At 39.1% G+C, this 22,425-nt stretch overlaps 1 protein-coding gene across 3 annotated transcripts in view; it reads left to right on the top strand.

The window, feature by feature from the left end:
• Positions 1 to 213: 213 nt before the first annotated feature.
• The window catches only part of SECISBP2L (SECIS binding protein 2 like), a 28,072-nt gene continuing 5,860 nt past the window's right edge, over positions 214 to 22,425 (top strand). The window contains exons 1-16 of one of the 3 annotated variants that reach the window (XM_064389749.1): positions 214 to 381; positions 9,507 to 9,685; positions 10,245 to 10,569; positions 10,690 to 10,825; positions 11,214 to 11,443; positions 11,529 to 11,553; positions 12,336 to 12,451; positions 14,234 to 14,365; positions 14,893 to 14,976; positions 15,787 to 15,954; positions 16,091 to 16,232; positions 17,822 to 17,991; positions 19,070 to 19,202; positions 20,202 to 20,364; positions 21,063 to 21,283; positions 21,923 to 22,077. In XM_064389749.1, the coding sequence (XP_064245819.1) occupies positions 364 to 381; positions 9,507 to 9,685; positions 10,245 to 10,569; positions 10,690 to 10,825; positions 11,214 to 11,443; positions 11,529 to 11,553; positions 12,336 to 12,451; positions 14,234 to 14,365; positions 14,893 to 14,976; positions 15,787 to 15,954; positions 16,091 to 16,232; positions 17,822 to 17,991; positions 19,070 to 19,202; positions 20,202 to 20,364; positions 21,063 to 21,283; positions 21,923 to 22,077 (2,397 nt within the window). In that variant the 5' untranslated portion in view covers positions 214 to 363. Of the gene's footprint in view, positions 382 to 1,105; positions 1,207 to 9,506; positions 9,686 to 10,244; positions 10,570 to 10,689; positions 10,826 to 11,213; positions 11,444 to 11,528; positions 11,554 to 12,335; positions 12,452 to 14,233; positions 14,366 to 14,892; positions 14,977 to 15,786; positions 15,955 to 16,090; positions 16,233 to 17,821; positions 17,992 to 19,069; positions 19,203 to 20,201; positions 20,365 to 21,062; positions 21,284 to 21,922; positions 22,078 to 22,425 lie in introns of those variants that run through there. The other 2 variants (XM_064389748.1, XM_064389747.1) reach the window with 2 other exon arrangements.

Below are 22,425 nucleotides of genomic sequence, written 5' to 3'. Positions count from 1 at the left end.
GCGAAACGGCCCCGGGCGGGGGCAACAACGCTCCCCGCGCCTATTCCCGCGGGTTCCGCACCGCTTGTGCCACGGCCTCGCTTGTTTTCGGGCGGCCGCAGCGCGGGAGGGGAACGCCCGCCGCGGCGGGAGCGAAGGCGTTCCCAGCCTGAGCCCGCCCGGCTTCCGTCTCAGCTGGTCCCTCCCGCCGCCCGTCCCGCCCCGGCCGTGGCGTAGCCGGTCCCGGTTCCCGTGATAACCGCGAGCGGGGCCGGCGCCGCTCCGGGCGTGTGCGGAGCGCGGCGGGGGAAGCAGCGCCATGGGGGAGGCGGCCCGGGCCCTCCGCCGCCCTCATTAGAGCCGCCGCCCGGCGCAGCTGGAGCCATGGACAAAGCGGACAAGGTACGGAGGGACCGCGAGCAGCCGCGGCGGGAGGGGCGGCGGTGAGGGCGGGGAGCGGAGCGGGCCCGGCCGTGCCAGCCCCGGCAGGGCCGTGGGCAGCGGCGGCGGCGGGCAGGGCACGGCAGGGCGGGGCGCGGCTCGCGGCCTGCGGGCGGGGGGCGCCGGGCCCGCCCGTGAGGGGCACCGGGACCGGCCCCGAGGAGCCGCCGCCCCGCCCCGGCGGAGAGCGGCCCTGGGAGGTGCAGAAAGGGCGTTCTCCGGGCTGGAGCGGGAGCTCGGTGTGTGTCCGCCGCCGCCGTGCCCTCCCGGGCGGGAGGCGTCAGGCCGCGCCCGGCCCGGCTGTCCGGGGAGCCGGGATCCCGGGAGCGGCTCCCCTGGGGGTTCGGAACTCGGGTCTGTTCTTCGCCCCCCTGTTCCTTCAGGCTTTGTTTCAAGCTTAGGGGAGTATTGCAGTTAGTGACATTTAGTTTAAGCCTGCCTGGTCAGTAGTAGAGGCTCGGTTTCTCGAGGAAGAAACAGGTTTCTTTGAGAACTTAGCAACACAATCGAGGTGTCACTGTTGTTGGTTCCTGTAAATGTCACGGTCGGGTTGAAGTTTTCAGTGATAGGGCACAGCTGATGGTCTCATAGCTGAGTGGGTGTAGCTCACTAATTCTACAGGTCGCTATGTTTTTTTCTTCCGTATTAAAATTGGCTCTGTGAGGTAATCAGTTTGCATTATTCTTAAGAGCTTTTATAAGTGTGGGTATGAAGAAACAGAAGCAGGGACTTAAGAATTTGTATGATTTGTTGCATATGTGCAATAAAACATTTCATCATCAGGAGGTAGTTCTAAACCATGTATCTGAAATGAATGATGTCATCTCTTAGAGCCTGATATTACTTCTAAGCCTCTGTTTCAGCAGAATATGTTGAGAATTGGTGATTTACAGTTCTTTGTTTCCTAGTTTTCAGCTTTGGTGTCTCCAGGGGTTCTAATAGTAGGGTTAAGGAATAAAATAACACAGGTTCCTGTAGCAAAGTAGATAATGACTAATAATGTACTCTGTAAAGATAACACTGCTTTTCATTCTGTACATATATCTAAGGAAGTTTGTGAACAGTGTGTCTTATTACAGTCTGGCTCCCACTGTGGCTTCTGGTGTTGTAATGATTTTAATTTTTTTTTTAAATACTTTTTATTTGCCTTCATGTAGAAAACCTGATCTTATTCTGTAAAATTTACATTTGTCCAATCTGTAGTGCTTTTTGCTTTAAAATTTTGGAATTTGGTGTGGTGTTTTTTCCCCCTTTGTTTCATCTGCAATTAGTACTGCAGTACACTTGTGAAATATTTATTCCTTGTTGCTTGAGCTCTTCAGTACTGGAGGTTCACACGTGTTCTTATCAAACCACTCTCTTTTAATCTGTCAAATACTTCATGAAAACAGTTGTTATGTTATTTACAGTATAAAATGTTGACTCTGAGTGTTAACTAAGTGCAGTATTTCAAGTTGAAGGTGTAGGTAAGCTCTGAAGCAGGAATCATCTTGTTTATTATGCTTGCAGCATATCAGGTCCTGTTGGTTCCTTATCCCCTAGTAAGGCTTCTAGGCAGACAAATAATTAATACCTGATGAGTTTCTAAAATGATTCAACAATCTTGTTGCTTTTGTCTGTTCATTATACAGTAGCATCTTGATTAGGAGACTCCTAGATGCTTTGGGTTTGACCCTTTTGTGCTGTAAGAATTGAATGTAATCATTTGTTACCAGTGTAAGTGTTTGGTAAGGTTGCATCAGTTTTGGGAGCCATTTCATTTTCTCTTTTTTTATTTGAGCTCCTTTCTGTGCCTGTACTGCATGACGTCTGATAAATGAGTATTGAAGCCTACAAATGTGTTAGCAGTACTCATTCTGTCCTTCTTTTCCCTCAGAATGCTCTCTCAGGCACAGTATGGTAACTGTATGTGCTTATAGGAGTAACTACTGTGGAGTTGGAGTACGAGCAGCTAGGACTGTTGTGTTAGCATGGTAATTCAAGAGTAAAGGAAGAGCTTTTGATGGGTAAACAGACTTTTGTGGTGTTGGCTTAGTGAATCAGTATGAGATTTTTTGGCGACCTAATTGATAAAGATGATATTGCTTTTGGATTGCCTTTAAGGTTTCTGTCACCTAATTTCTGATATGACTTGTTATGATATGCTCAGTGATATTTTGGCAGCTGACATAGATAAAAATGGAGTAAAGCTGCTTAAACTCAATTATTTTATGATAGGAGTAGTTGTAATTTTTGTAGTGGGTGTGTAAGGTTACTTCTGTCTACACCAGAAAAAAAGTGTATGGGTTTCAGCAGTTAAGTGTAGGTTATTTTCCTACAAGAAAGAAACAGCATCATCTGCTGAGTTTTCTGTTTAAGCAGAATATGACAGAAAACTGAAGAGAAACTACTTCCCCTTTCAAAGGTACTGCTGTGCTTTGATTTTTCTCAGTCTTACACTTTTGTCTTGCTCTGTGATTAAGACAGTTGGTTCCTTTAGTACAGTTGAGAAATCAGGTAAAGTTGCAAAATCAGTGACCTGTGTTTTGTTTTAGTATTGCTTAAAGACAGCCTGTTCTGCTTACCTCTGCTCTTTGTGACCACTCAACAGGTGGCTTGATAATGTGATTGTCATAGGAGTAGGTCTGGATCAATGCTTTGTGCTCTTTTATCCTGTCCAGTTTCCCTCAGTGTTTCTTACCTAACATGGCAGATTTTTCAACTGAGGAAAACTGGAAAACGCCTGGTTTCCTGTACATTGCTTTCTTTTGAATCTTGAAAGTGCAGAACAGTTTTGGATTTTGTGAGTTTGTGTTGTCTTAGTTTAGAATATGTTCTTTGGGGAATTTAAATGTTATTGATGTGATTCTGTGAATATCTTAACTGTTTGAGAACAAAGTTATTTATCATTGACTAGTTTGTAGAGATCAGGAGACTGATTTGCATAAGTAGGTTGGATTAATCCTCTTAGTACACTGTCTACAAAGCACTCAGATATTACTACTTCATTTGGGGAGCATGAGTTTGGAAGTCTGTACTATTAAATGCTCTAAAGTAGGTAAGTGAAGAGGATCCTTTTGGTAGCTTTATGTCTTTAAACAAGCTCTGTGTGAGTATTAAATTTTAGTTTTCCCCCCTTTTTTCTTAGAATATTCTGGCTTTGAGTTTAAACATGCCAGCTTGTTGTGTTGTGCCACTTGCTTGTTTTCTATATATAGGTAAAAATGTTAAATATTTAGCTTTGTTATGTTCTGAACATGATCCTTAATCCTGTGAAAGGGAAGAGAATTATGCACGATTCCCTTTTTATGAGCTGAGGGAAAAGGGAAAGACTCACTTCATAGTGTATTTGCTTTAAGTGCTGTGTTGAAATGACTATGTTAAATGTAAATAAGGAAGATTAAATTTTGTGCTTTGTTAAATGGCCTGCTGCTGGTGTTTCCAGTTGGACTGCATATTTACCATTCCCGACGTATCTGCCACTTAGAAGCAACTAATTATAGAAACAATGACTTCCATATTTGTAAAGTTTATCTTAAAATAGATGAACTGTGATTTGCCTTACTACTAACACAGCGTTTAAATGATGAAATCCAGAATTCAGAAGCAGGATTATTTTTCTTAAAAAAAAAAAAAAAAAAACACCCACCAAATTTTGAACTATGTTTTTATTTTACTTTGGGATGAGACTTCTTGTTTCCAGACTTTGAGACAGTAAAACAGCTGATTTTATTATAGCCCTCTGAGATGTGGCATCTGTGTCTATTTTCTCACCCTGTAAATGGTGAGATTGATATCTAAGCGTTCTCCTCTGAGAGCAGGATGACAGAGATCCTATTTAATGGAAAATGATGAATGATATTAGGCTACAATGAACAAAAACTTTTCTAAGATTAAATGTACAGTGCTATAACTATAGGACAAAGTTTACCAGTCTGTTCCTGCTTGTGTCATCTTCTGTCTTTGCAGCTGTTGATGACTACAGTAGCTTTTATATAGGAAACAAAGGAGCTCTTCAGTATATGTGCTGTCTTGAAAGACTTGTAATTGTTGGACTGAAATATGTAATGAGCTACTGCAAAATGTTTTGTAAATTGAAACTAGGGGTATCTACAAAAGAGGCTTCTGTCTAAATCTTGGTTTCTTCTGAAGGGGTGTGTTTCCAGTAATAGACAGCTGATTGAAAATCTGATGTTTCAGCGTGACTTAAATGTATACTTAGAATTGAGTTTGGTTATCAAAGGTTGATTTCAATAAAGCTTTGTTTGGCTTTTGTGATGTGAAAGGTTGAACAAACATGAAGAATTTGCAGTCAAAAATAAGTTTGGTCTTGCAGTATTTGCTTTTAGATGGCGTGATCAAGCCACGTAGTATTTTGTATTATGGTCTGACCTTGCATTTACTGATGGCAGTGGCAAAGCACTGATCTGTTTTAGAGGATGCGGACTCGAATAAATCTCAATACTGAGAGAGCAATTAAAGCATAAACTTGTATCACACACGCTCTGTTGTAAGGATTAGGGAAAGCGTAGCAGCCTTCTCCCAGATCTTTTAGTGTTCCACAAATCTTTCTTGTCTGTGGTTACAGACCAGTGGCATGATCAGTCCTGTTTGTGCTGTTCGTGTGCACTTGGCACTCCATTTCTACTGTGTGGGTGAAATCTCTGAGGAATTGTGTTCACACATATTTGCATGCACTTTGTTTTATGCATTTTCTTGTTTGCTTCTGAAACAAAAAGGAGCTTGTCTTGTGTTCTGGAGTTTACTTCATTTGTTATTGGTTGCATTTTCCCCCTGAGTCTTAAGCATGTCAGTATTTAAAAAACCAAACTCCCCACCAAACTGCTTCTTTGCCATTGTTGTTTCTGTAGGTCACCAAAGGAGCCTTCCTGTTAGAAGAAATTATAAGTTTCAGTAGGAGATACCTTCTGTTTGTCCAGCTCAGTGAGAAATTAGCAGCACCTTTACTTGAGACTCAGTTGATTGATGGTTTTTCTTTTTGTTTCAATTTTTCTGCTTACACTATGAAGGAAGAAGGCCATTTATCAAAAAGAGGAGGTACTTTGCTGTCTGTCTTCACCAACATTTCCTCCTAGCTGAGAAATCTATGGTCCTAAAAAGATCTGCTAAGATAGCTTTGGACAAATTAGCTAGCGTTGCTTTTTTGTTTTCCTCACTTGTCCAGTGAAACCACTGGTGTCTGTGAGATGTGCTGAGATGTCTGGAGAATCTCCCTGCACAGTTGATTCTGTTGATGTTTTGGTTTGGTTAGCAGTCTGACCTGACTTAGTACATTTGTTTCCCGTTTTTGCTTTAAGTTTGGTAAGTTTACTGCCCTCATCTGAACACACAGGCTGTGTGACACAGAACTCTTGAGGTATTTTTGAAAGACTGGTAAAATGCTCTAAGGAAGCAATATGTTGAAGTTAATTTAGTTTAGTTAGTGATACATGAGCTGCCTTTGGTTTCTACCCCAAAGTGAAAATGAGGCCTTGTTGTCTAATGAAATGTGTAAGTTATGTGAGAATTTGATGTATTATGCTTGCAGAATGATTTTGAAACACCTGTACTGAGGTTTCTAAGTTTTCAGTTGCTGTTTTGATGAGTTGGCATATATATGTGTGTGCATTACAGAAAAAAACCCGCAAAATTTGAAAACAGAAGTTTGCCCTAAATCCTTTGCCAAAACAAGTTTATTGAAAGGATTAAAAAACCCAACTGCCATAAACCAACCAAGCCTGTAGGCGCAGACTAAACTGCGCAAGAGAAGTGTTTAAGGTATAATGTATGTAAGAGGTATGTGAAATACAGTTTTGATTCCTTTAAATAACAGGCACTCCCCAAGTTCTGTAAGCAAAAAAAGGATTTAACTTTCAAATGCACCCATATGTGTTTATGATTACAAGATCTGCTGTATCTTTATTTTACCACTACAGGTAAGCTAAACTTGTTTTGAGCTGCACAGAAAATGATAATTAAATATATCAGGTAATTGCTCTGTCATAGCAATAGTAATCATAACCTGTATAAGGGACTGGACAACAGGAAAGGAAGAATTAAAGTTGTCTTTCTAGTCTGGGCATCTCTGAATTGTTTGAACCTGATAAAACCATGCAGAATAATGTGAATTATTTTCCTAAAATCATGAAATTACATGATAAGAGTGTTGAGTCTTGTGGAGGTTTTTAATAAATTTAAAACAAACAAAAACCCCAACATACCCTTTTTTTGCTGGACAGATTTAAATAGGTCAAATTTTATCCAATCCACCTTGGATGTAAAAGTGAGGTAGGGATTATCTTTGAGAATTGACAAGAAATATTTCGCTGTGGCAGCCTTGCAGGTGGGAATCACTCGCTTCCTGCTTGGATCACTTACAGCTCTGTTTCTAATATCTCATGTGAAAGACTGTTCTCTCACAGTCCTAATAATGAGTGATGATATAGCACAATATCACATAAATCATTGTCATGAGACTATTCTGCAAGAGATTTGTCAATAAAGAATGATTTTTGTATTTTCACGTAAATCTCCCAAATAAGGGAAAGAGCAGACAGCCACATAAGAGAGATCCTTAAAATGGGAAATCTGGTCCCAATATGAATGACAAATAGAATGTTTTGACTGTTTTCTGAGCCAGTACCCATTTATTTTTAGTATCTTGGCTAAAGTTCACTTGGCATGTTGTGGTAGGGTAGTGACCAGCAGGTTAGGAATAGTTGTTTGACAGTTTTCAGTGTTTCCTTAGGAATACCACATTTATAAAGCACTCGTGCTGGTTTTACTCCTGCGTGTTGTGTGATGAAGCGCCCTTGGTGTGTTGCTTTAACCTTTTGATTGCTGGGTTGGTTAGAGCAGGGTGCTAATGATGCTGAGATTGAACTCACAATCCCCCTATGGGCCACTCATTAAAGAGCTGGGCTCAGTGACTCTTGTGGGTCTCTTCCAATTCAGAATAATCTCTGATGTAGTTTTTGTAGGCCAGCCCATAAGTGAATTTATTCTTAAGCAAATATTTTTGCCTCACAGCCTTGAAATCTCATAGAAAAAACTCTCTTAGCTTTCAGGGAGGGATTTCAGTGGTGATATTTCTGGTACTTATTATGTGTTCACTGTGGATAAACACTTTAAAAAAAAAATTATGGGAAGTTTTCCTCTTGTGTTGAGGAGAATGCCTTGGAGCTTTGCAGAGGGGTAGGCGAGTCACGAGGCAGCTGAGGGATGTGCCCGAGGCCAGAGAGGAAGCTCTGGGTAGAGCTGGGCTTGATTTGTGTTGCACAAGTTCAGTGCTGCTGCTGCAGCTGCCCCACAGCTTCTCCTCTGAGTGGAGCTTCAGGAATTAGAGGAGTTACTGCAGAAGAAAGGAATGTTCACCCTCTACTAATGATAAAGAAATGCATTTAATTGATATGAAGGTAATTGTTCTGCTGTAGTGCAGATCTTGTTGTACAGCAGGAGTGATCCTTCTCTGTCTGTGCTTACAGAATCAGACTGCCCTGCATTGGAACGGACCTTAAAAATTGTTTGGTTCCAAACCCCTGCCATGGGCAGGGACACCTTCCATTACACCGGGTTGCTCAAAGTCCCATCCAAGCTTGCCTTAACACATCTAGGGATGGGACATCCTTTCATATATTATAAACTATCCATCCTTTCATATATTATAAACTATCTATCTATATGTCTATATATATAAAGTTCATAGTATGGCCATAAGCATTTCCAGAACAGTCATTAAAAATACTTTCCTACTAAGAACAGTGTATCTTGTCAGTTAGAAAGACATTTTTCATCGGGACAGCTGTATTTTCAAAAAAACTTCTGAATTTGCCCTTCCCACCTCTTCCATTCTGCTAAACCAATATGGGATCTTATTTAAGTAGAAGTTTTGGGGACTTGGAGATTCAGACATTGGGTGGGAAGGCTATCTCAGGTTGGGTTGTGGATGTGACACAGAGCATAGGCATGGAGTGAGAAGTGTGTGGTAGGTGTTGGGCCACTTGCTATGATACTGCCAGAGCTCCCATTTAACTGTTTCAGCTCCTGTGGATGTTCTGGAGGTAGTAGCAAGGATGTAAGACTGTCCTCAGCAAACCTTTAGGATTTCATTTTTCTGCGATGAGAGCAGAAAGCCATAACATACAGGTTATGTGTTACCTTTGAGATTATTTTGTAGGCATATGAAAGGAAAAATGTCTGGAGTCCTTGTCTGCTTTATAAAAAATCTTCTTAGGATTTGATACTCCATGAGGTACTAATCTGAAACACATATAATTAAGCTGAAATCTTGTACAAAAAACAAGATTATTTTCATCTGAATGTAAGTTATAGTGGAATACAGAACTTCAGGGTTCTTTGGTTCTGCAGTTGTCTTATTGAATGCAGCATTTTTTGTTGTTGGGGTGTAAGATGCAGCTATGTTGTGCAAAACCATCGTAAACTAAGGATACCTTCAGGATTGAGGGAGAGAACTTTTCTTTGAAGGCACAGTTTAAAAGCTATGTCTAAGCCTTCTTCATGACGACCTTGAATCATAATCTCAACATTTTAAAATACATTCAAGTTGAGCAGATAGAATGTGTGGGGAGGGTTCTTCTGTGATGCATCATCTCTTAGCAGTTAAACCACAGCTTAGTGCTGAAAAGTCTTTTTTATAATTGCCTAGAAACATGGTCAGTTTTGTAGAGCAGTCCAGTTTTGTAGAGCATTACTACATCTTCCATATGTTGGTTTCACTTCTGAAAGCCTACACAACTGTGCTCCACATACAGTGCTAATTTGGTTTTGTTCTGTGCTCCGACTCATATCTCCTCTGCAAGATCTGGGCTTCAGTCCCTTTTAAATTAATTAGTGTTTGCATTGCGGTTGTAAAGGTTAACACAAATGCTAAATGTTAGTGATCTGTATTACACCCTGCATTGATTGGAAGGATGCAATAAGCACTTGCCAATTGTTTTTCACCTCTCTTGGTTTACTGCAGAAATCCTGTAGCCTTGTCATCCATTTGCCTGCTGTTCGTGGTTCTTTGCGTACAACTTTATGAATCTAAATTTTCACAAGCAATTTATGATTGTAATTAATGAAGACGTTCTTTCTTTTCTCTTAAGAATGTCAAGCTGTCAGCTGAAGTAGAACCATTTATTCCTCAGAAGAAGGGTCCAGAAACACTAATGATCCCAATGGCGCTTCCTAACGACAGTGGAGGAATTAATGGCATGGAACCAACTCCAATCCCTAGCTACCTGATCACTTGCTATCCATTTGTACAGGAAAATCAATCCAACAGGTAATAAGTGGTTGTGATCTTCGTGGAAAATGATCTGGTTTTGAATGGGTTTAAACTTGTAGGCTTGAGAGGAGTCAGTGATTCTGGGCTATATATTAAGGGTTTTGTTCACCATATTTAACCCTTCATGTATGAGGAGGAAGTTTCTCTGCATTCAGTTTTTTACCTATGTTCTTCCCTTTGCTTTTCTCCTATCCTATTTTGTTGCCTTTTTTTTCCTGGCTACAGAGGTCTGGTACAAATCCCTCCCAAAGTCACCTGCTGTGCTCTTGGATCTGGGGCAGTCAGGAGGGTTTTTTGTCTGAATCTCTGAATGAAGCAAAGCTTTGGGTGTCCAGCTTGGATCCTGCCATGGTGAAACACAGCATGGTGCCCTGTAGCTGATTCAGTATTTTGTGTAACTGTATCCAGTTTTCTTTACATAACTAGTGAAGAATATGTTGAGTTTAGGAACTTATTGTAATAGAACTGTTATTTTTGAAGGGGTGATCAAGGCTTGAATTTTCTTTGAGTGGGGGAAGACTTACTGAGCAGTTGTCTTTCCTTTTTTTTTTAATAGGCAGTTTCCATTATATAACAATGACATCAGATGGCAACAACCCAGCCCAAATCCTGCAGGACCATACCTTGCTTATCCTATAATATCTGCACAGCCACCTGTTTCTACAGAATATACTTACTATCAGCTGATGCCAGCCCCATGTGCTCAGGTCATGGGTTTCTATCATCCTTTCCCTACGCCCTATCCTGCACCCTTTCAAGCAGCAAATGCTGTAAGTACAGTTACTGCAGAGTGCTCTGAGCGTCCCAGCCCGTCAGGCCAGGTCTTTCCATTGTCCACTCAGCGCAGCAGAAGCACTAACAGGGGACCAGTCATTCAAAAAGTAAGTCTGCTTTTGAATAGGATAAGTAGAGCTGTATAAAGAAAATGTCTTTGCAGAGGAAGCACATATCTCATTTTTTTATCAACTTTTTTTTTTGTGTATGGCAATGTTTGAAAGCAGCAGCAGCAGCTACAGATGCACATAAAAAGTAAACGTCCTCCAGTGAAAAATGTCGCCACTCAGAAGGAGACCAGTTCATCAGGTCCTGAGAACAGATCAAAGATTGTTTTGTTGGTTGATGCATCACAGCAAACAGGTAATTTTATTTTTAAGTTCTGGGTGTATGAAATAACTAGAACTACGTGTCAGTTGTCATCTTTTCTAAAAGAGGGTGGACCTGATTCAGATGCAGGTTTTAAGAGAAGTCTTTGCAGCTCAAAAGGATAATGAGGAAAAGGTGCTGATGGTTGCAGATACCTTCTAAGTATGTCACCTTATAATGTTCCAGTGACATGGTACTCCTGCAGAGACTTTGCCAACTCTTGAAGGAGTTTGCTATCAATGACAGTTGGACCTAGACATAATTCAAATTAAGTGCTGGTTTAATGCAAAGACTGGCTTTTTGTATTTGTTTTTATGATGCGTAGCTTTTTCATGTCTCTTACCAATTCCTGCACAAGTAATTTTATTTTTGTTTCTTGAAGACTTTCCTTCAGATATAGCCAACAAGTCACTTTCTGAGAGCGCCTCCACGATGCTTTGGAAGTCAAAAGGCAGGCGCAGGAGAACCTCTCACCCTGCTGCAGAGTCCTCCAGTGAACAGGGCGCAAGTGAGGCAGACATTGACAGTGACAGTGGCTATTGTAGTCCCAAGCATGGCAATAACCAGGCTGCAGCTATGGCTTCCAGAAATACAGATTCGTGTGCAATGAATGTATGTAAATATAACTGAGTAACTTCACTGTATTTATAGCCTACAGACTAATGAAAATTACTAAATTGGTTTTTTTCCTTTTCAGGTTGTAGAACCATCAATAAATACAAGTAAGCATTGCCTTGACTGGTGAGCTGTTTAAAATTTGGCTGGGTCGCATTTGTATTTTTGCTTTACATGCTTTACATATTTTTGCTTGATCTACTTCAGCATGCTGCTCTAAGTGATCAGATATTTCTGAGGATGTATCTTTACAGATGCATCTTTACAGATTTTGGTGATTTCCAACCACCTCCACTAGACACCTGTTACTTGCTGAATGAACAAGTATATAGCTATCACTAATAATTTATTGACAGCTGTCTTTCTTTAATGGGGTTAAAAAAAAAGCTAGAGACTCCAGTGGTAGCATTCAGACAAAGCTGTGCTCCTGTTTAGGTTGCCCTCAGGCTTCCTTACCCTTTTGGGCTGCAGTTCATACCTGGGTAGTAATAGACCCAAGGAGTTCTCAATCTCCATTTCAGAAGCACTATCAGTGCTTTTTTAGAAGCTTTACATATACCATGGACAAATAGTTGGATTAGTCTGGTAGTAGTAGGTAATGCCAGGGACTGCTATTTATGACTGAATGGAAATTGGTATGGATGTGAACCTGAGATTTCCTTTCTCAATGCTTTGTGGTGATCAATTCTTGGCAGCTTGAATGTTCCATAAAGGTAACTGCCAACATCTGAGAATAGCTACGGAAGTCAGTGTTGTCACAGGAGAATTAGACTTTCTCCAAGAACTTTATTTGTATCAGCATTGTGTTCCTTGCTCTGGTGGCATATGAATCATTATGATGTGTTCTGGATGCTAATTCAGTTTTTCATAGATGGCACTTCTCTTTCAGCTGGTATAGGTTGGACTAATGTAAATTCCCAAGCAACTCAAAAAAAACCTTGGATTGAAAAAACTCCAACCTTTTCTAGAGGTGGAAGACAAGCTGAGCAGAGAAATAATCCACAGGTATGCTGCCAGTGGTTCTCAGTTGAAGTATTTGGGGCTTTTTATAATACGGGAAAATAAGGAATTTGGAGGGAATTATAAAATTAACATACAAAAACTATTTAATGAAAACAGTATAGAAGCTTAACCTTAAAGTCTAGTTGCTGCTTTGCACATTTCTAACTGGTGTGTTTTGTAAGTTAGCTCTATATCATATATATATATATACAATTTAATGTCCTTGACAGTTCTCTGCCTATAGCCTGTGCTTTATCAGTATCTACCTAGCAAGAACATTGCATATATAAAGCAACCTGTGAAATGACGATAGTGTGGGTGTAAAAAAGTTAGTTCAGTTTTTGACCCATTCACACTTCAGAAGAAAAAAAATTCTCAAACTTTCTAAAGAAAGATTTTGATGTGTTGGTGAACTAGAATCCTGTGTTCTCAGTCCTGTTGTCTTCAAAACTTCTTAAAATTTACATTAGCATACCAATTTTATTATTTCTTAATGGCTTAAAATTATTTTATGCTGAAGCTTGAATATCTTTCTGTGAGACTTCCTTCAGTTGAGACAGGATTTCTTTTATTAGTATGAGAGGAGAAAAAAGAAGGTGGCCTTCCTAATTTTGAGAGATTTTATTGGGGCAGGTGATCCAGAGGGGTACAAAGAAAGCTGAAACATTTGCCTTTGTTTAAATGTAGGTTTTGTGTGAATGCTGTTATTGCAGACAAGAAATCTAAGCTCCAAGTGGGAGCTTTGTATAAACATGCCTGTTTGTGCAAACATATGTGAGCCAGCTTGGCCTGTTTAGGTTTTTAGATGGAATTGTTAAATTGTCTGAAATCCTCCTGTTTGGTAACTGTGGGTTTATTATAGAAAGTTTGTGGATGCTTGTATCTGGCAGTGTAGCAGTTCTGCATCTTTTTATAACCTGCTGTCAAATCAGAGCCTTTGGAAGCCACTATTGTTAGTTTATGGCATTGGGAGAGCAGGAAGAACCAGACTTTCTTTCATCCAGTCACAGTTTAGACTCTAAATCTGGCAGTTTTTTAGATATTTAAAAACAAAGCTGGCACAGAAAGTTTTAAATGAGGTTGCCTCAGCCAAATTCACTGTACCTCAAGGCAGAATTGTCCTAGAAACTATTTTCTGTTGAAACTAAATTGGTATGAGGTCTGTAGGAAATTTTCTTGACAAATAGGTAAGTATAAATATGAAAGTCAAGTCATGCACTGGTTTTTGCCAGCTACTCACACATGGGTTTCCACCAGCCTGTCACATAATAAACAGAAAAATGCTTATACCACTATGCTGCTGTCTCTGGCCTTTAGAGAATTGTGTACATGGGCATTGTCAGAAAAAAACATGTTGAAAAGGCAGTAACTGCATGCAGAATAATTATGTAGTGGGAGAAAGTTCTCTGGAGTGATCAAGGTTACAGACAGTTCCTCAGGGTTCATGGCTGTCAGTCACCAGCAGCTCCTGAGTTTCTTCATATTTGGCCAAAAGAAACCTTATTTAAGTTAAAAATTTAAAGATTGTCTTGAGTGGGAGGAATAATCTGGTACTGTCTATAGAATTTTTTTGCAGGCTTTAAAGAAAAAGACAACCAAAAAAACACACCAGAAAGCCCCCCCCCCCAAAAAAAAAAACAAAAAACAACAAACCAAAGCACAATTTACCCTCTAAAAACTGTACCTAGTTGCTAATTAGCAGGGATGAGAAAGCTTTATGTGCATGCACGTACATAGCTTGAAATACTGAAATTACAAAATGCCAATCACACATGTGTTTTTCAGTCTGGTTTCAGATGCAGAGACCACAGCACTTCTTCAGAAAGAATGCAGAGTTTGCAGAAACGACACGAAAAACCTTCAGCTACGAGCCAGGCGAGCAGGGCAGAGCAAAGTCCTGAGCCTCTGTATTTTGAGGTACTGGTGTGTGGAAACTTTCACTTAGTATCAATGCCAGTTGTGGGTGGAATAAGTGATGTTCTCAATGGGAAGTTACAAAACATCTGGCTCCAAGAGGTGTACAGTCAAGGTCACTAATTTATTAGATGATCCCTGCATCGTGTACAGAAAGAGACTTGTATTTGGGTGTTGTGGAAAGTGTAGTAATTCAGCACACTGTGGTTGACAAATTAAATAAGCAGCCTTCAAGTAGCTTTTTCTGTTCACTTGTGAATAGAAATTGGTGTGTTTGCTGGCTTATCCCCTCTAATTGTAGGGATTTTTTATTTTGGTGTAAAAAAGAAAATTTTTCTTCAAAAAATACTATTTGGATACAGAAATGCTTTTCTAATTCTTCATTGTTTTCTATTAGTGTCACATAATCCCTTCTAGCATATGTGGGACTTAGGGATTCAATTTGTTTTTCTACCTTAAGCAGTTTCAGTTGATGCTTTTCAGGTGACTTTAGTTCCATCCTTTTTATTCTTAATTTCTGTATTGTTTAGGATGAAGATGAATTTCCAGAGCTAAATAGCGACAATGGTAGCAGCAAAAGTAGTAGCATCCAGCAGAAGATTTCACCCAAAGTAGTAAGTAATTATTTTCTTTTGCAAAGCATTGTCTTTTGAGACTATTCAATTTGTGTAATTTTTTAATGAATCTCTGGTACAAGACTTATATTGCAGTAATTGTGATGATCTTGGGGTGTTTGTGGTACCAGCCTTGGATGCTAAAAAAATGCTAATTAAAATAAGTGGTGAGGGAAACTCATCTTAAAAAAAAAACCAAAAACAACTTCAGGATTGTTCTCTTTTAAGGAGATTGTAAGATACATGTCACAGACACTCAGTATCACAGACTGTCCCAGGCTGGGACTGCTGCATCATGATGCTTTCATGCAGACATCTCATAAAATTGTTAAATCTGCAGATGTCAGTTTTTCAAAATAATTACAGTTTGTGTAGTTTCTTTAATTTCAAACAGCTTTAACGCTGTGGGAGCAGTTGTTGGAAAGGTACTGGTTTTTAGTATGTGATCTGCTTAAATATTTTGTTGCAGAACTGTGCCTGTAGACTGCTTAATCTATTTGGCTGCTTTCCAGGAAATCAAATCCTATGTGAAATCTTGAGGAGGGGAAATTCTTTATTTAGTATCAAATTGTAAAACCTTCAGAAGCCATCACTGGGGCTAAATACAATAGCTTTCCCATACAAAAATGAAATATAAATAAGTTCTATTTACTTGCTTATTAACTTGTGTTGTGTAGCTGTAATTAATTAGAATGTCATACTGGTAATCAAAACCTTGGGTGATTTGATTTCTGAAATGCTCCATACTTGGTGGTCTGTAGAGAAAGGTCTTTTAATTGTGGTTTTTTTGCATTTTGTTTAAAATTCTAGTTGGATGACTTACCAGAGAATTCTCCAATCAATATAGTCCAAACTCCAATTCCCATTACAACGTCTGTACCAAAGCGTGCAAAAAGTCAGAAGAAGAAGGCCTTGGCTGCAGCACTTGCCACAGCTCAAGAGTATTCAGAGATAAGCATGGAACAGAAAAAACTTCAAGTGTGTAGCACCCTGCCCTCCCCCAGCACTTGGTCAAGAGGAGGATTAGTCTTGCTCCTAATAGCAGTAATCCTTTGTAAATAATGTTGCAGGCACCATTTCTTTGTATTTATTGTATGTGATGTTCCTGTTGTAGGAGGCTTTGTCAAAAGCAGCTGGAAAGAAGAGCAAGACCCCTGTTCAGTTAGATTTGGGAGACATGTTAGCAGCTCTTGAAAAGCAGCAGCAAGCAATGAAGGCTCGTCAGATCACCAACACCAGGCCTCTCTCATACACAGGTATTTCTAATGTGCCTGGCAATGCCTAAATACATTTTGTGCCAACATGAATGTGGTTATCTGAGCATCTTAAATGTTTTTGTTTCTGTCAAGTTTTAGTTTTTGAATATAAGCGTGATAAAAACCTGAGAAGATTATTTTTAATGCATTTCTCAATAAATTACCTGTGCTGTCATCCTCTGAGCTGCAGTACAATGGTGAAAATCCATCTAGAACTGAAGCCTAATGTCTTTTAAGAAGATCTGCTATTCAAAACTCAGTTGTGTCCTGAGAGTAATTCAGTGCTGAAATAAATATGTGAAAGGAGCATCTCTACTAAGGATCTTATGAAATACTCTATGAAAGAGAGGATACCTTTGACTGTGATATGGTGGGATATGTCACTAGGATGTTCTTCCCATTTCTGCTGTTTATAGTCCAAGGCTTACTCAAATCAAATGTTTCTTAAACTGTCTGTTGTTTCTACCATATGCTTTTACCATCTATAATGTCCTGTGGCAAGGAATTGTAACCTTACTACATCCTGTGTAGAGAAACTTTTCTTTCTGCTGTGTTTTTTGGGGATGGAGATCAGTATTGGGCTTTTTTGTGGTGCAACTCAAAATTTTGTTAGCTTTCACAGCCTTTGTATTGCAAAGACTGAGCAGTTATTCCCTTCTTTCCTCTTCTGATTCTTAGATGTCTGTCAGGTCTCTGAAGAGTCCTAGTCTGTTTAGTTATTTAACTCTGGAAGTATCTTTTCTGAGAATCCATATTTCTTTTTCTGTACCTTTGTGTAGTTCTACCGTATCCTTTTAAAAATAAGATCAGACCAGCACAGATCAGGTTATAGTTCCATCATTATTGTATACAGTGGTTTAGTTATGCTTTTTTGCTATGTCTGTATCAACACAACATTAAATTACCTTTTTTAATACTTGCTGCCAAATGCAGAATTGACATTTTTGTAATTACTTATTATAACCCTGCCAATCTGATTCCTAAGCTCTCGTGTGTAGCCTGGAGTCCATCATTATGCACATAGTTACCATTTTCTTTCTGGTGTGTTGGTTCCTTTACCTGCTTTGAGTTTCAGCAGTGTTCAAACATTAATTCAAGTTGGCAAGGTTATATCAAACAAAGCTCAGCAAAGAACTGTTGGCATTTCCATTGGAGACAGCACTTGTTTTATTCTTCCTGGCAAAAGATCCACTTAACTACATGCTGCACTCTCTCATCTGTTTTGTCCTGTCAACTATTCAAGTCTTTAACAACTTAAAATCAACGTTTGGATAAATATTTGCAATTTATCTTACCATGGTCATCTACCTAATAAAGCTGCATGTAGTCTTTTGAGAGAGACCCCTTACCATTTATTAAAATAATTCCTGGAATCCACAGTTTCCCAAAACATGAGGCTAAGTTGAAGAAAGCTTAAAACCATCTGGAAGCAACAATGTCTGATGATGTAATTTTCCTGTCATTATGAACTGCCTTTTTTCCAAGGAAGGAAAATCTACTTAGAGAATTCATCAGTGGAAATTCTGAAAACAGTGTTGAAATAAGGCTGACATGTCTTTTGGTGAAACTAATATCTATCTTGTATTTAGTTGGCAGTGCTGCTCCCTTCCATACCAAAGAATCTGCCAGCAGAAAGTCCTTAGCAAAGGGACAGCCCTCTATGGGTTGCCTTAATCCTTTGGATTCGACTGCCCCAAAAGTGAAAAGAGGGAAAGAGAGAGAGATTGCAAAACTGAAACGCCCTACAGCACTTAAAAAGGTAAACGTGCCAACCTTGGAGTGTTTGGACACACACTCATACTTCAAAAAAATATTAAAAAACCTGTTATTTTCTTAGTTGAGCACTAGTTGTCATGAGCACAGGGCAAGGGAATGATGAGCTTCTGCCTCTAGTTCTGCTAATCTGATGCCCTCTCCTTTGGATCTAGACATATAGCATAACTTTTATATCCACATAATCAGATGAAGTTAATAAAAATATATCTCCATACAGATTGCAAGTGTGTTTTCTTTTTTTAACTGCAGGCAGTAGGACACATGGAAAAGCTTCCATAGTTTTTTCATGTGGCTGATTCCTAGTTTGTAGTGCAATTTAGTACGCTAACCTTAGTTTTTCTTACTCCTTTTTATAGAGATGGGTAAAGAACTTGAAGCAAACCCAAAATTTTTGAGTAAGCTTGGAAATAATTAATTGCTTTTATATATATATATTCATGCAGTCATAAATTAGGTATGTGCAGAAAGCATATGTGGAGATCAGAAGGTAAAATATTAGAAAGTGAGCCCTAAAAATGCAGGCCTTTTTCTGACGTGCCTGTGATCTGAGTTAGAGGAATTCACCTGTTCAGAAAAGTTTTCTAAACTCTTTGTTGCCAAGGCTTTTATGTTGTTGCTATTAAAAATTATAGTAATACCAGTATATCCATGGCTACGTACCTTTGCACTTTCTTTTATAGAAAGGGTTGTCTTTATTGAGGTGCTCATAAAGATGACCAGTATGCCTGCATAAGGTATTCTTTTACAGGCATGGGGATGAGGAATTGTTAATAAGTGAATGTTATGTATCAGAAAGGAAGCTGTGAAAGTACTTAAACTGTTGAAAGTACTGTTTATGTAGAAGTGTGTGAGTATTGAATATGCCATCCATAAAATGCTGCAGTGAAATACTCCTTATGATCAAAGAGGAAACTGAAATGATTTCCAGGGTTTCTATCCTGGCATGATAGGAAGGTTCAAAACAACTTGCTTAACTTTGTGTTATGTTCAGTGAAAGGGATGGTTTTATTTACAAGTATATTTAATTTTCAGATGCTGACAGCTGTTGGTTTTGTTTCTAGATTATCTTGAAAGAGAGAGAAGAGAAGAAAGGCCGTTTATCAGCTGACCACAGCCTTCTGGGTTCTGATGAACAGAAGGAGGCTCATTTAAACTTGACTGCTGACCAGTCTCAGGAGCTGGCCTCTCAGGAAGGTTGGTCTCTGTCTTGAGATGCCCATCACTCCCCCTGAGCTGTACTAATCTGCTTATTTTCATATTTTGTATTTCTCTTCTTATGCCACACAATTGATAGATGTTATCTCTTAGCTTTTTTGACTTTATGAAATACTAGCAATTTAAACCCTCTTCTAAAATGCTTTGTCTGTCCCTCAGTTGTGGAAGGCTCAATACACTGTGGGTTCTCAGTACATAATCTCCATACAGCATTTTGATTATCATCTGAAGTGGATGTTCCCACCATATGTCAGAGTTGATAATATTTTTGATAAGGAAGCAAAATGTGACTCTTGCCAACCATGCTATGTTGATCACAGTACTTCTTAATTATGAATATACTGAAAGTTTTCCAGATGTAGAAGTTGCAAACTGTAAATAGCGTTTTCCAGTTTGTTGAACATGTCAATCAGCTGCAATTTCTGAGTTGTCAGTTTGCAGCAGCAGCCCTGAACAACTGAGAAACTCCAGAGAATTTTCAATGTCTTCAACTTGTTTGGGGCAGTGGAAGTGGGAGAAAGAGGTGTCTGTCAGGATTCTGCATGTACTTTTTCATAACTTTTTCTTCTGAATGACCTGTCTGTCTAGAGTGGGAAAATCCTAGACATTCTAGGAACAAGTTAGTTGTGTTTTATATATATATATATATATATATATATATATAAATAGTAAAGAATTATTGGAAGTAGTAATGACATTTACACAGGCTTTTTCTTCTGGTTCATTAATTTCCCAAAGTAAGCTCAAGATATTCAAATATTGCTTATTTGTCCAGTCTGTGCTGTGAGTGGTGGATGTGGGTTCAGTTTGTTTTCTCCCCTTTCCCCTACCCCTCCAGAAGGGGAGGGAAGAATCATGCTTAGTGTTGTCGAAATGGAATTTGGACATAGTAAGGGAGCAATAATATAATGTGTGGTTCTGTTTCTTTTGCATTAGAAATGTATTTGTATTTTGTAATGTTTAAAAATTGCCTTTCAGAAACTGGTCTGAGTATGCCTAGTGATACTTCACTTTCTCCAGCAAGTCAGAATTCTCCGTACTGCATGACCCCAGTGTCACAGGGTTCACCTGCTAGTTCTGGGATAGGCAGTCCAATGGCATCTTCTGCAATAACCAAAATTCACAGCAAGAGATTCAGAGAGTAAGAGTTTTGCTTTATTATGAAAAATTCACGGCTTGCACTTCAGTCACCCTTGTGTTTCAAGTGTGGGTAGATTTAGTAGACTTAAGAGCTTAATGAGCATAAGCTTCCCTTTCAGAAATAGAAGGTTCTGCAAGTATTTTCTTTTTTTTCCTCCAAATGCATCGCTTGTGTTTGCACACAAATGTGTGTATATATGAACAAACACTCACTTGAGACTTTCTTTCATTGCCACAGCAAATAAGCAAGGTGGGAGTCTGCTCTGAAAAATAGTTTTTGAAGGAAGGCTGTGTATGCTTTGAATGGGAAAGGAAGGAATACTTAGGAATGCTTAAAATACTGTAATAGTACTTCTTAATGTGTATGGGCTTTTTTATTAATGTATCTTTGTAATGTACTAAATTAGTAGAAGAAAATTGCTTGCAGCACTTCTTGCAGTATTTGTATTTTTAATATTATTTTTATTGGCTTTTTGAAGTAAGGAATATTACTACAAATACAAATGTTTTATGGATGTGTTTTTAACTTTATTTGCAGTCTGATTTCTAAATATTTTTAATGACTTTAGTAAAAGTTAAATAACTGTTCTGAGGAAGTAAAATTATTTTCATTTGCAAAAAGGCTGTGTGAAACATTGGTTATGTTAATATTTGTGAAGTAGCAATGCTGACACTTGTCAATGTTGTTTGAATTGACAGATACTGTAACCAAGTTCTAAGTAAAGAAATAGATGAGTGCGTGACTCTGCTATTGCAAGAGCTTGTCAGCTTCCAGGAACGGATTTACCAAAAGGATCCCACGAGAGCTAAAGCGAGGAGGAGACTCGTTATGGGGTTACGTGAGGTTACAAAACACATGAAACTAAACAAGATCAAGTGTGTAATCATATCCCCCAACTGTGAAAAAATTCAGTCAAAAGGTATAAATGATAAAAACAAGTGGTGCACTTGGCTCTCTCCAGTTTTCTGCTGATTAAATGTGTTAATTAGCGAGGTTAGAAGCATTTATTATGTGTGATGTAACATCCCAGACTCCCAACTGGGTAATTGCCATTCCACATTTATTCTTTTCTGCTCCATTCTGGAAGAAACTCGTTCATGAGGGTGAAAAGCTTAAAGAAAAATAGATATTGTAGAATTAAAATTTACTGTGTATTACTTGATTCTGTGTTCAATACACCTTCCAGAGAGTCCTGAGCTCTGGGTGCTTTTTAGGTAGATTCCTTAAGAGGAATGTGAATTGTTAGTTGCCAACTAAAGCATTTTGCCACAACCAGAGGCTTCCTGAGATGGGAGAATAGCAAAGCTCTGCTTAAGAAAAGACCTGTGAAGCTCTGGTTTGTGTGCAGGACTAATAGAGAATACAGAATATCACCTTCATCTGTACTCATTCACTACCCTTGAAATGTATTGCATGTTATCCTCTGGGACATAGGAGCTGCTGATGTCTGTATTGAAGTTTTACTGGCTAATTGCAGTTAAAGTGGATTAGAGAGTTGTATCATGCCATATGATGACTTCAAGTGACTACATGTCTATTTAAAATTGCTTTCCTCAAGGTGGACTAGATGAGGCTCTCTATAATGTAATAGCCATGGCACGGGAACAAGAAATTCCATTTGTCTTTGCTCTGGGCCGCAAGGCTCTCGGCCGCTGTGTGAACAAGCTGGTTCCTGTCAGTGTTGTGGGTATCTTCAACTACTCAGGTGCTGAGGTGAGTAATTCCAACCACAGAAGTGGCTGGAGTAAACAATTATGTAGTAAAGAATTGGTTTGGCATTGGAGCACACCTAATACACCTTTGATAATAGCCCTGACCTCATCTATACTATGGTGTCTTTTCTTTGAAATTCAGTTTTATGGTACTGAGAGACTGTGCTGAAACACTTTGGTCACAAAATCTCATTGTAGATTTTAAACAGACTTAAACTGTAACCTGAAATTCTCTGGAAAGCTTAAGAATGTAAGAAAAACAGTATCCTAAAGTATGTCCATCTCCTCAAAGTTGCATAAACCTGGAGTGGTGTTTTTTATTATTAAATACAGAGAAGAAATAATTCTT

This window comes from Passer domesticus, chromosome 14, assembly GCF_036417665.1.
Source record: "Passer domesticus isolate bPasDom1 chromosome 14, bPasDom1.hap1, whole genome shotgun sequence".
Taxonomy (NCBI): Eukaryota; Metazoa; Chordata; class Aves; order Passeriformes; family Passeridae; genus Passer; species Passer domesticus.
The sequence above is the reverse complement of the archived record's forward strand: the minus strand, read 5'-3'. Positions and strand labels throughout refer to the sequence as shown.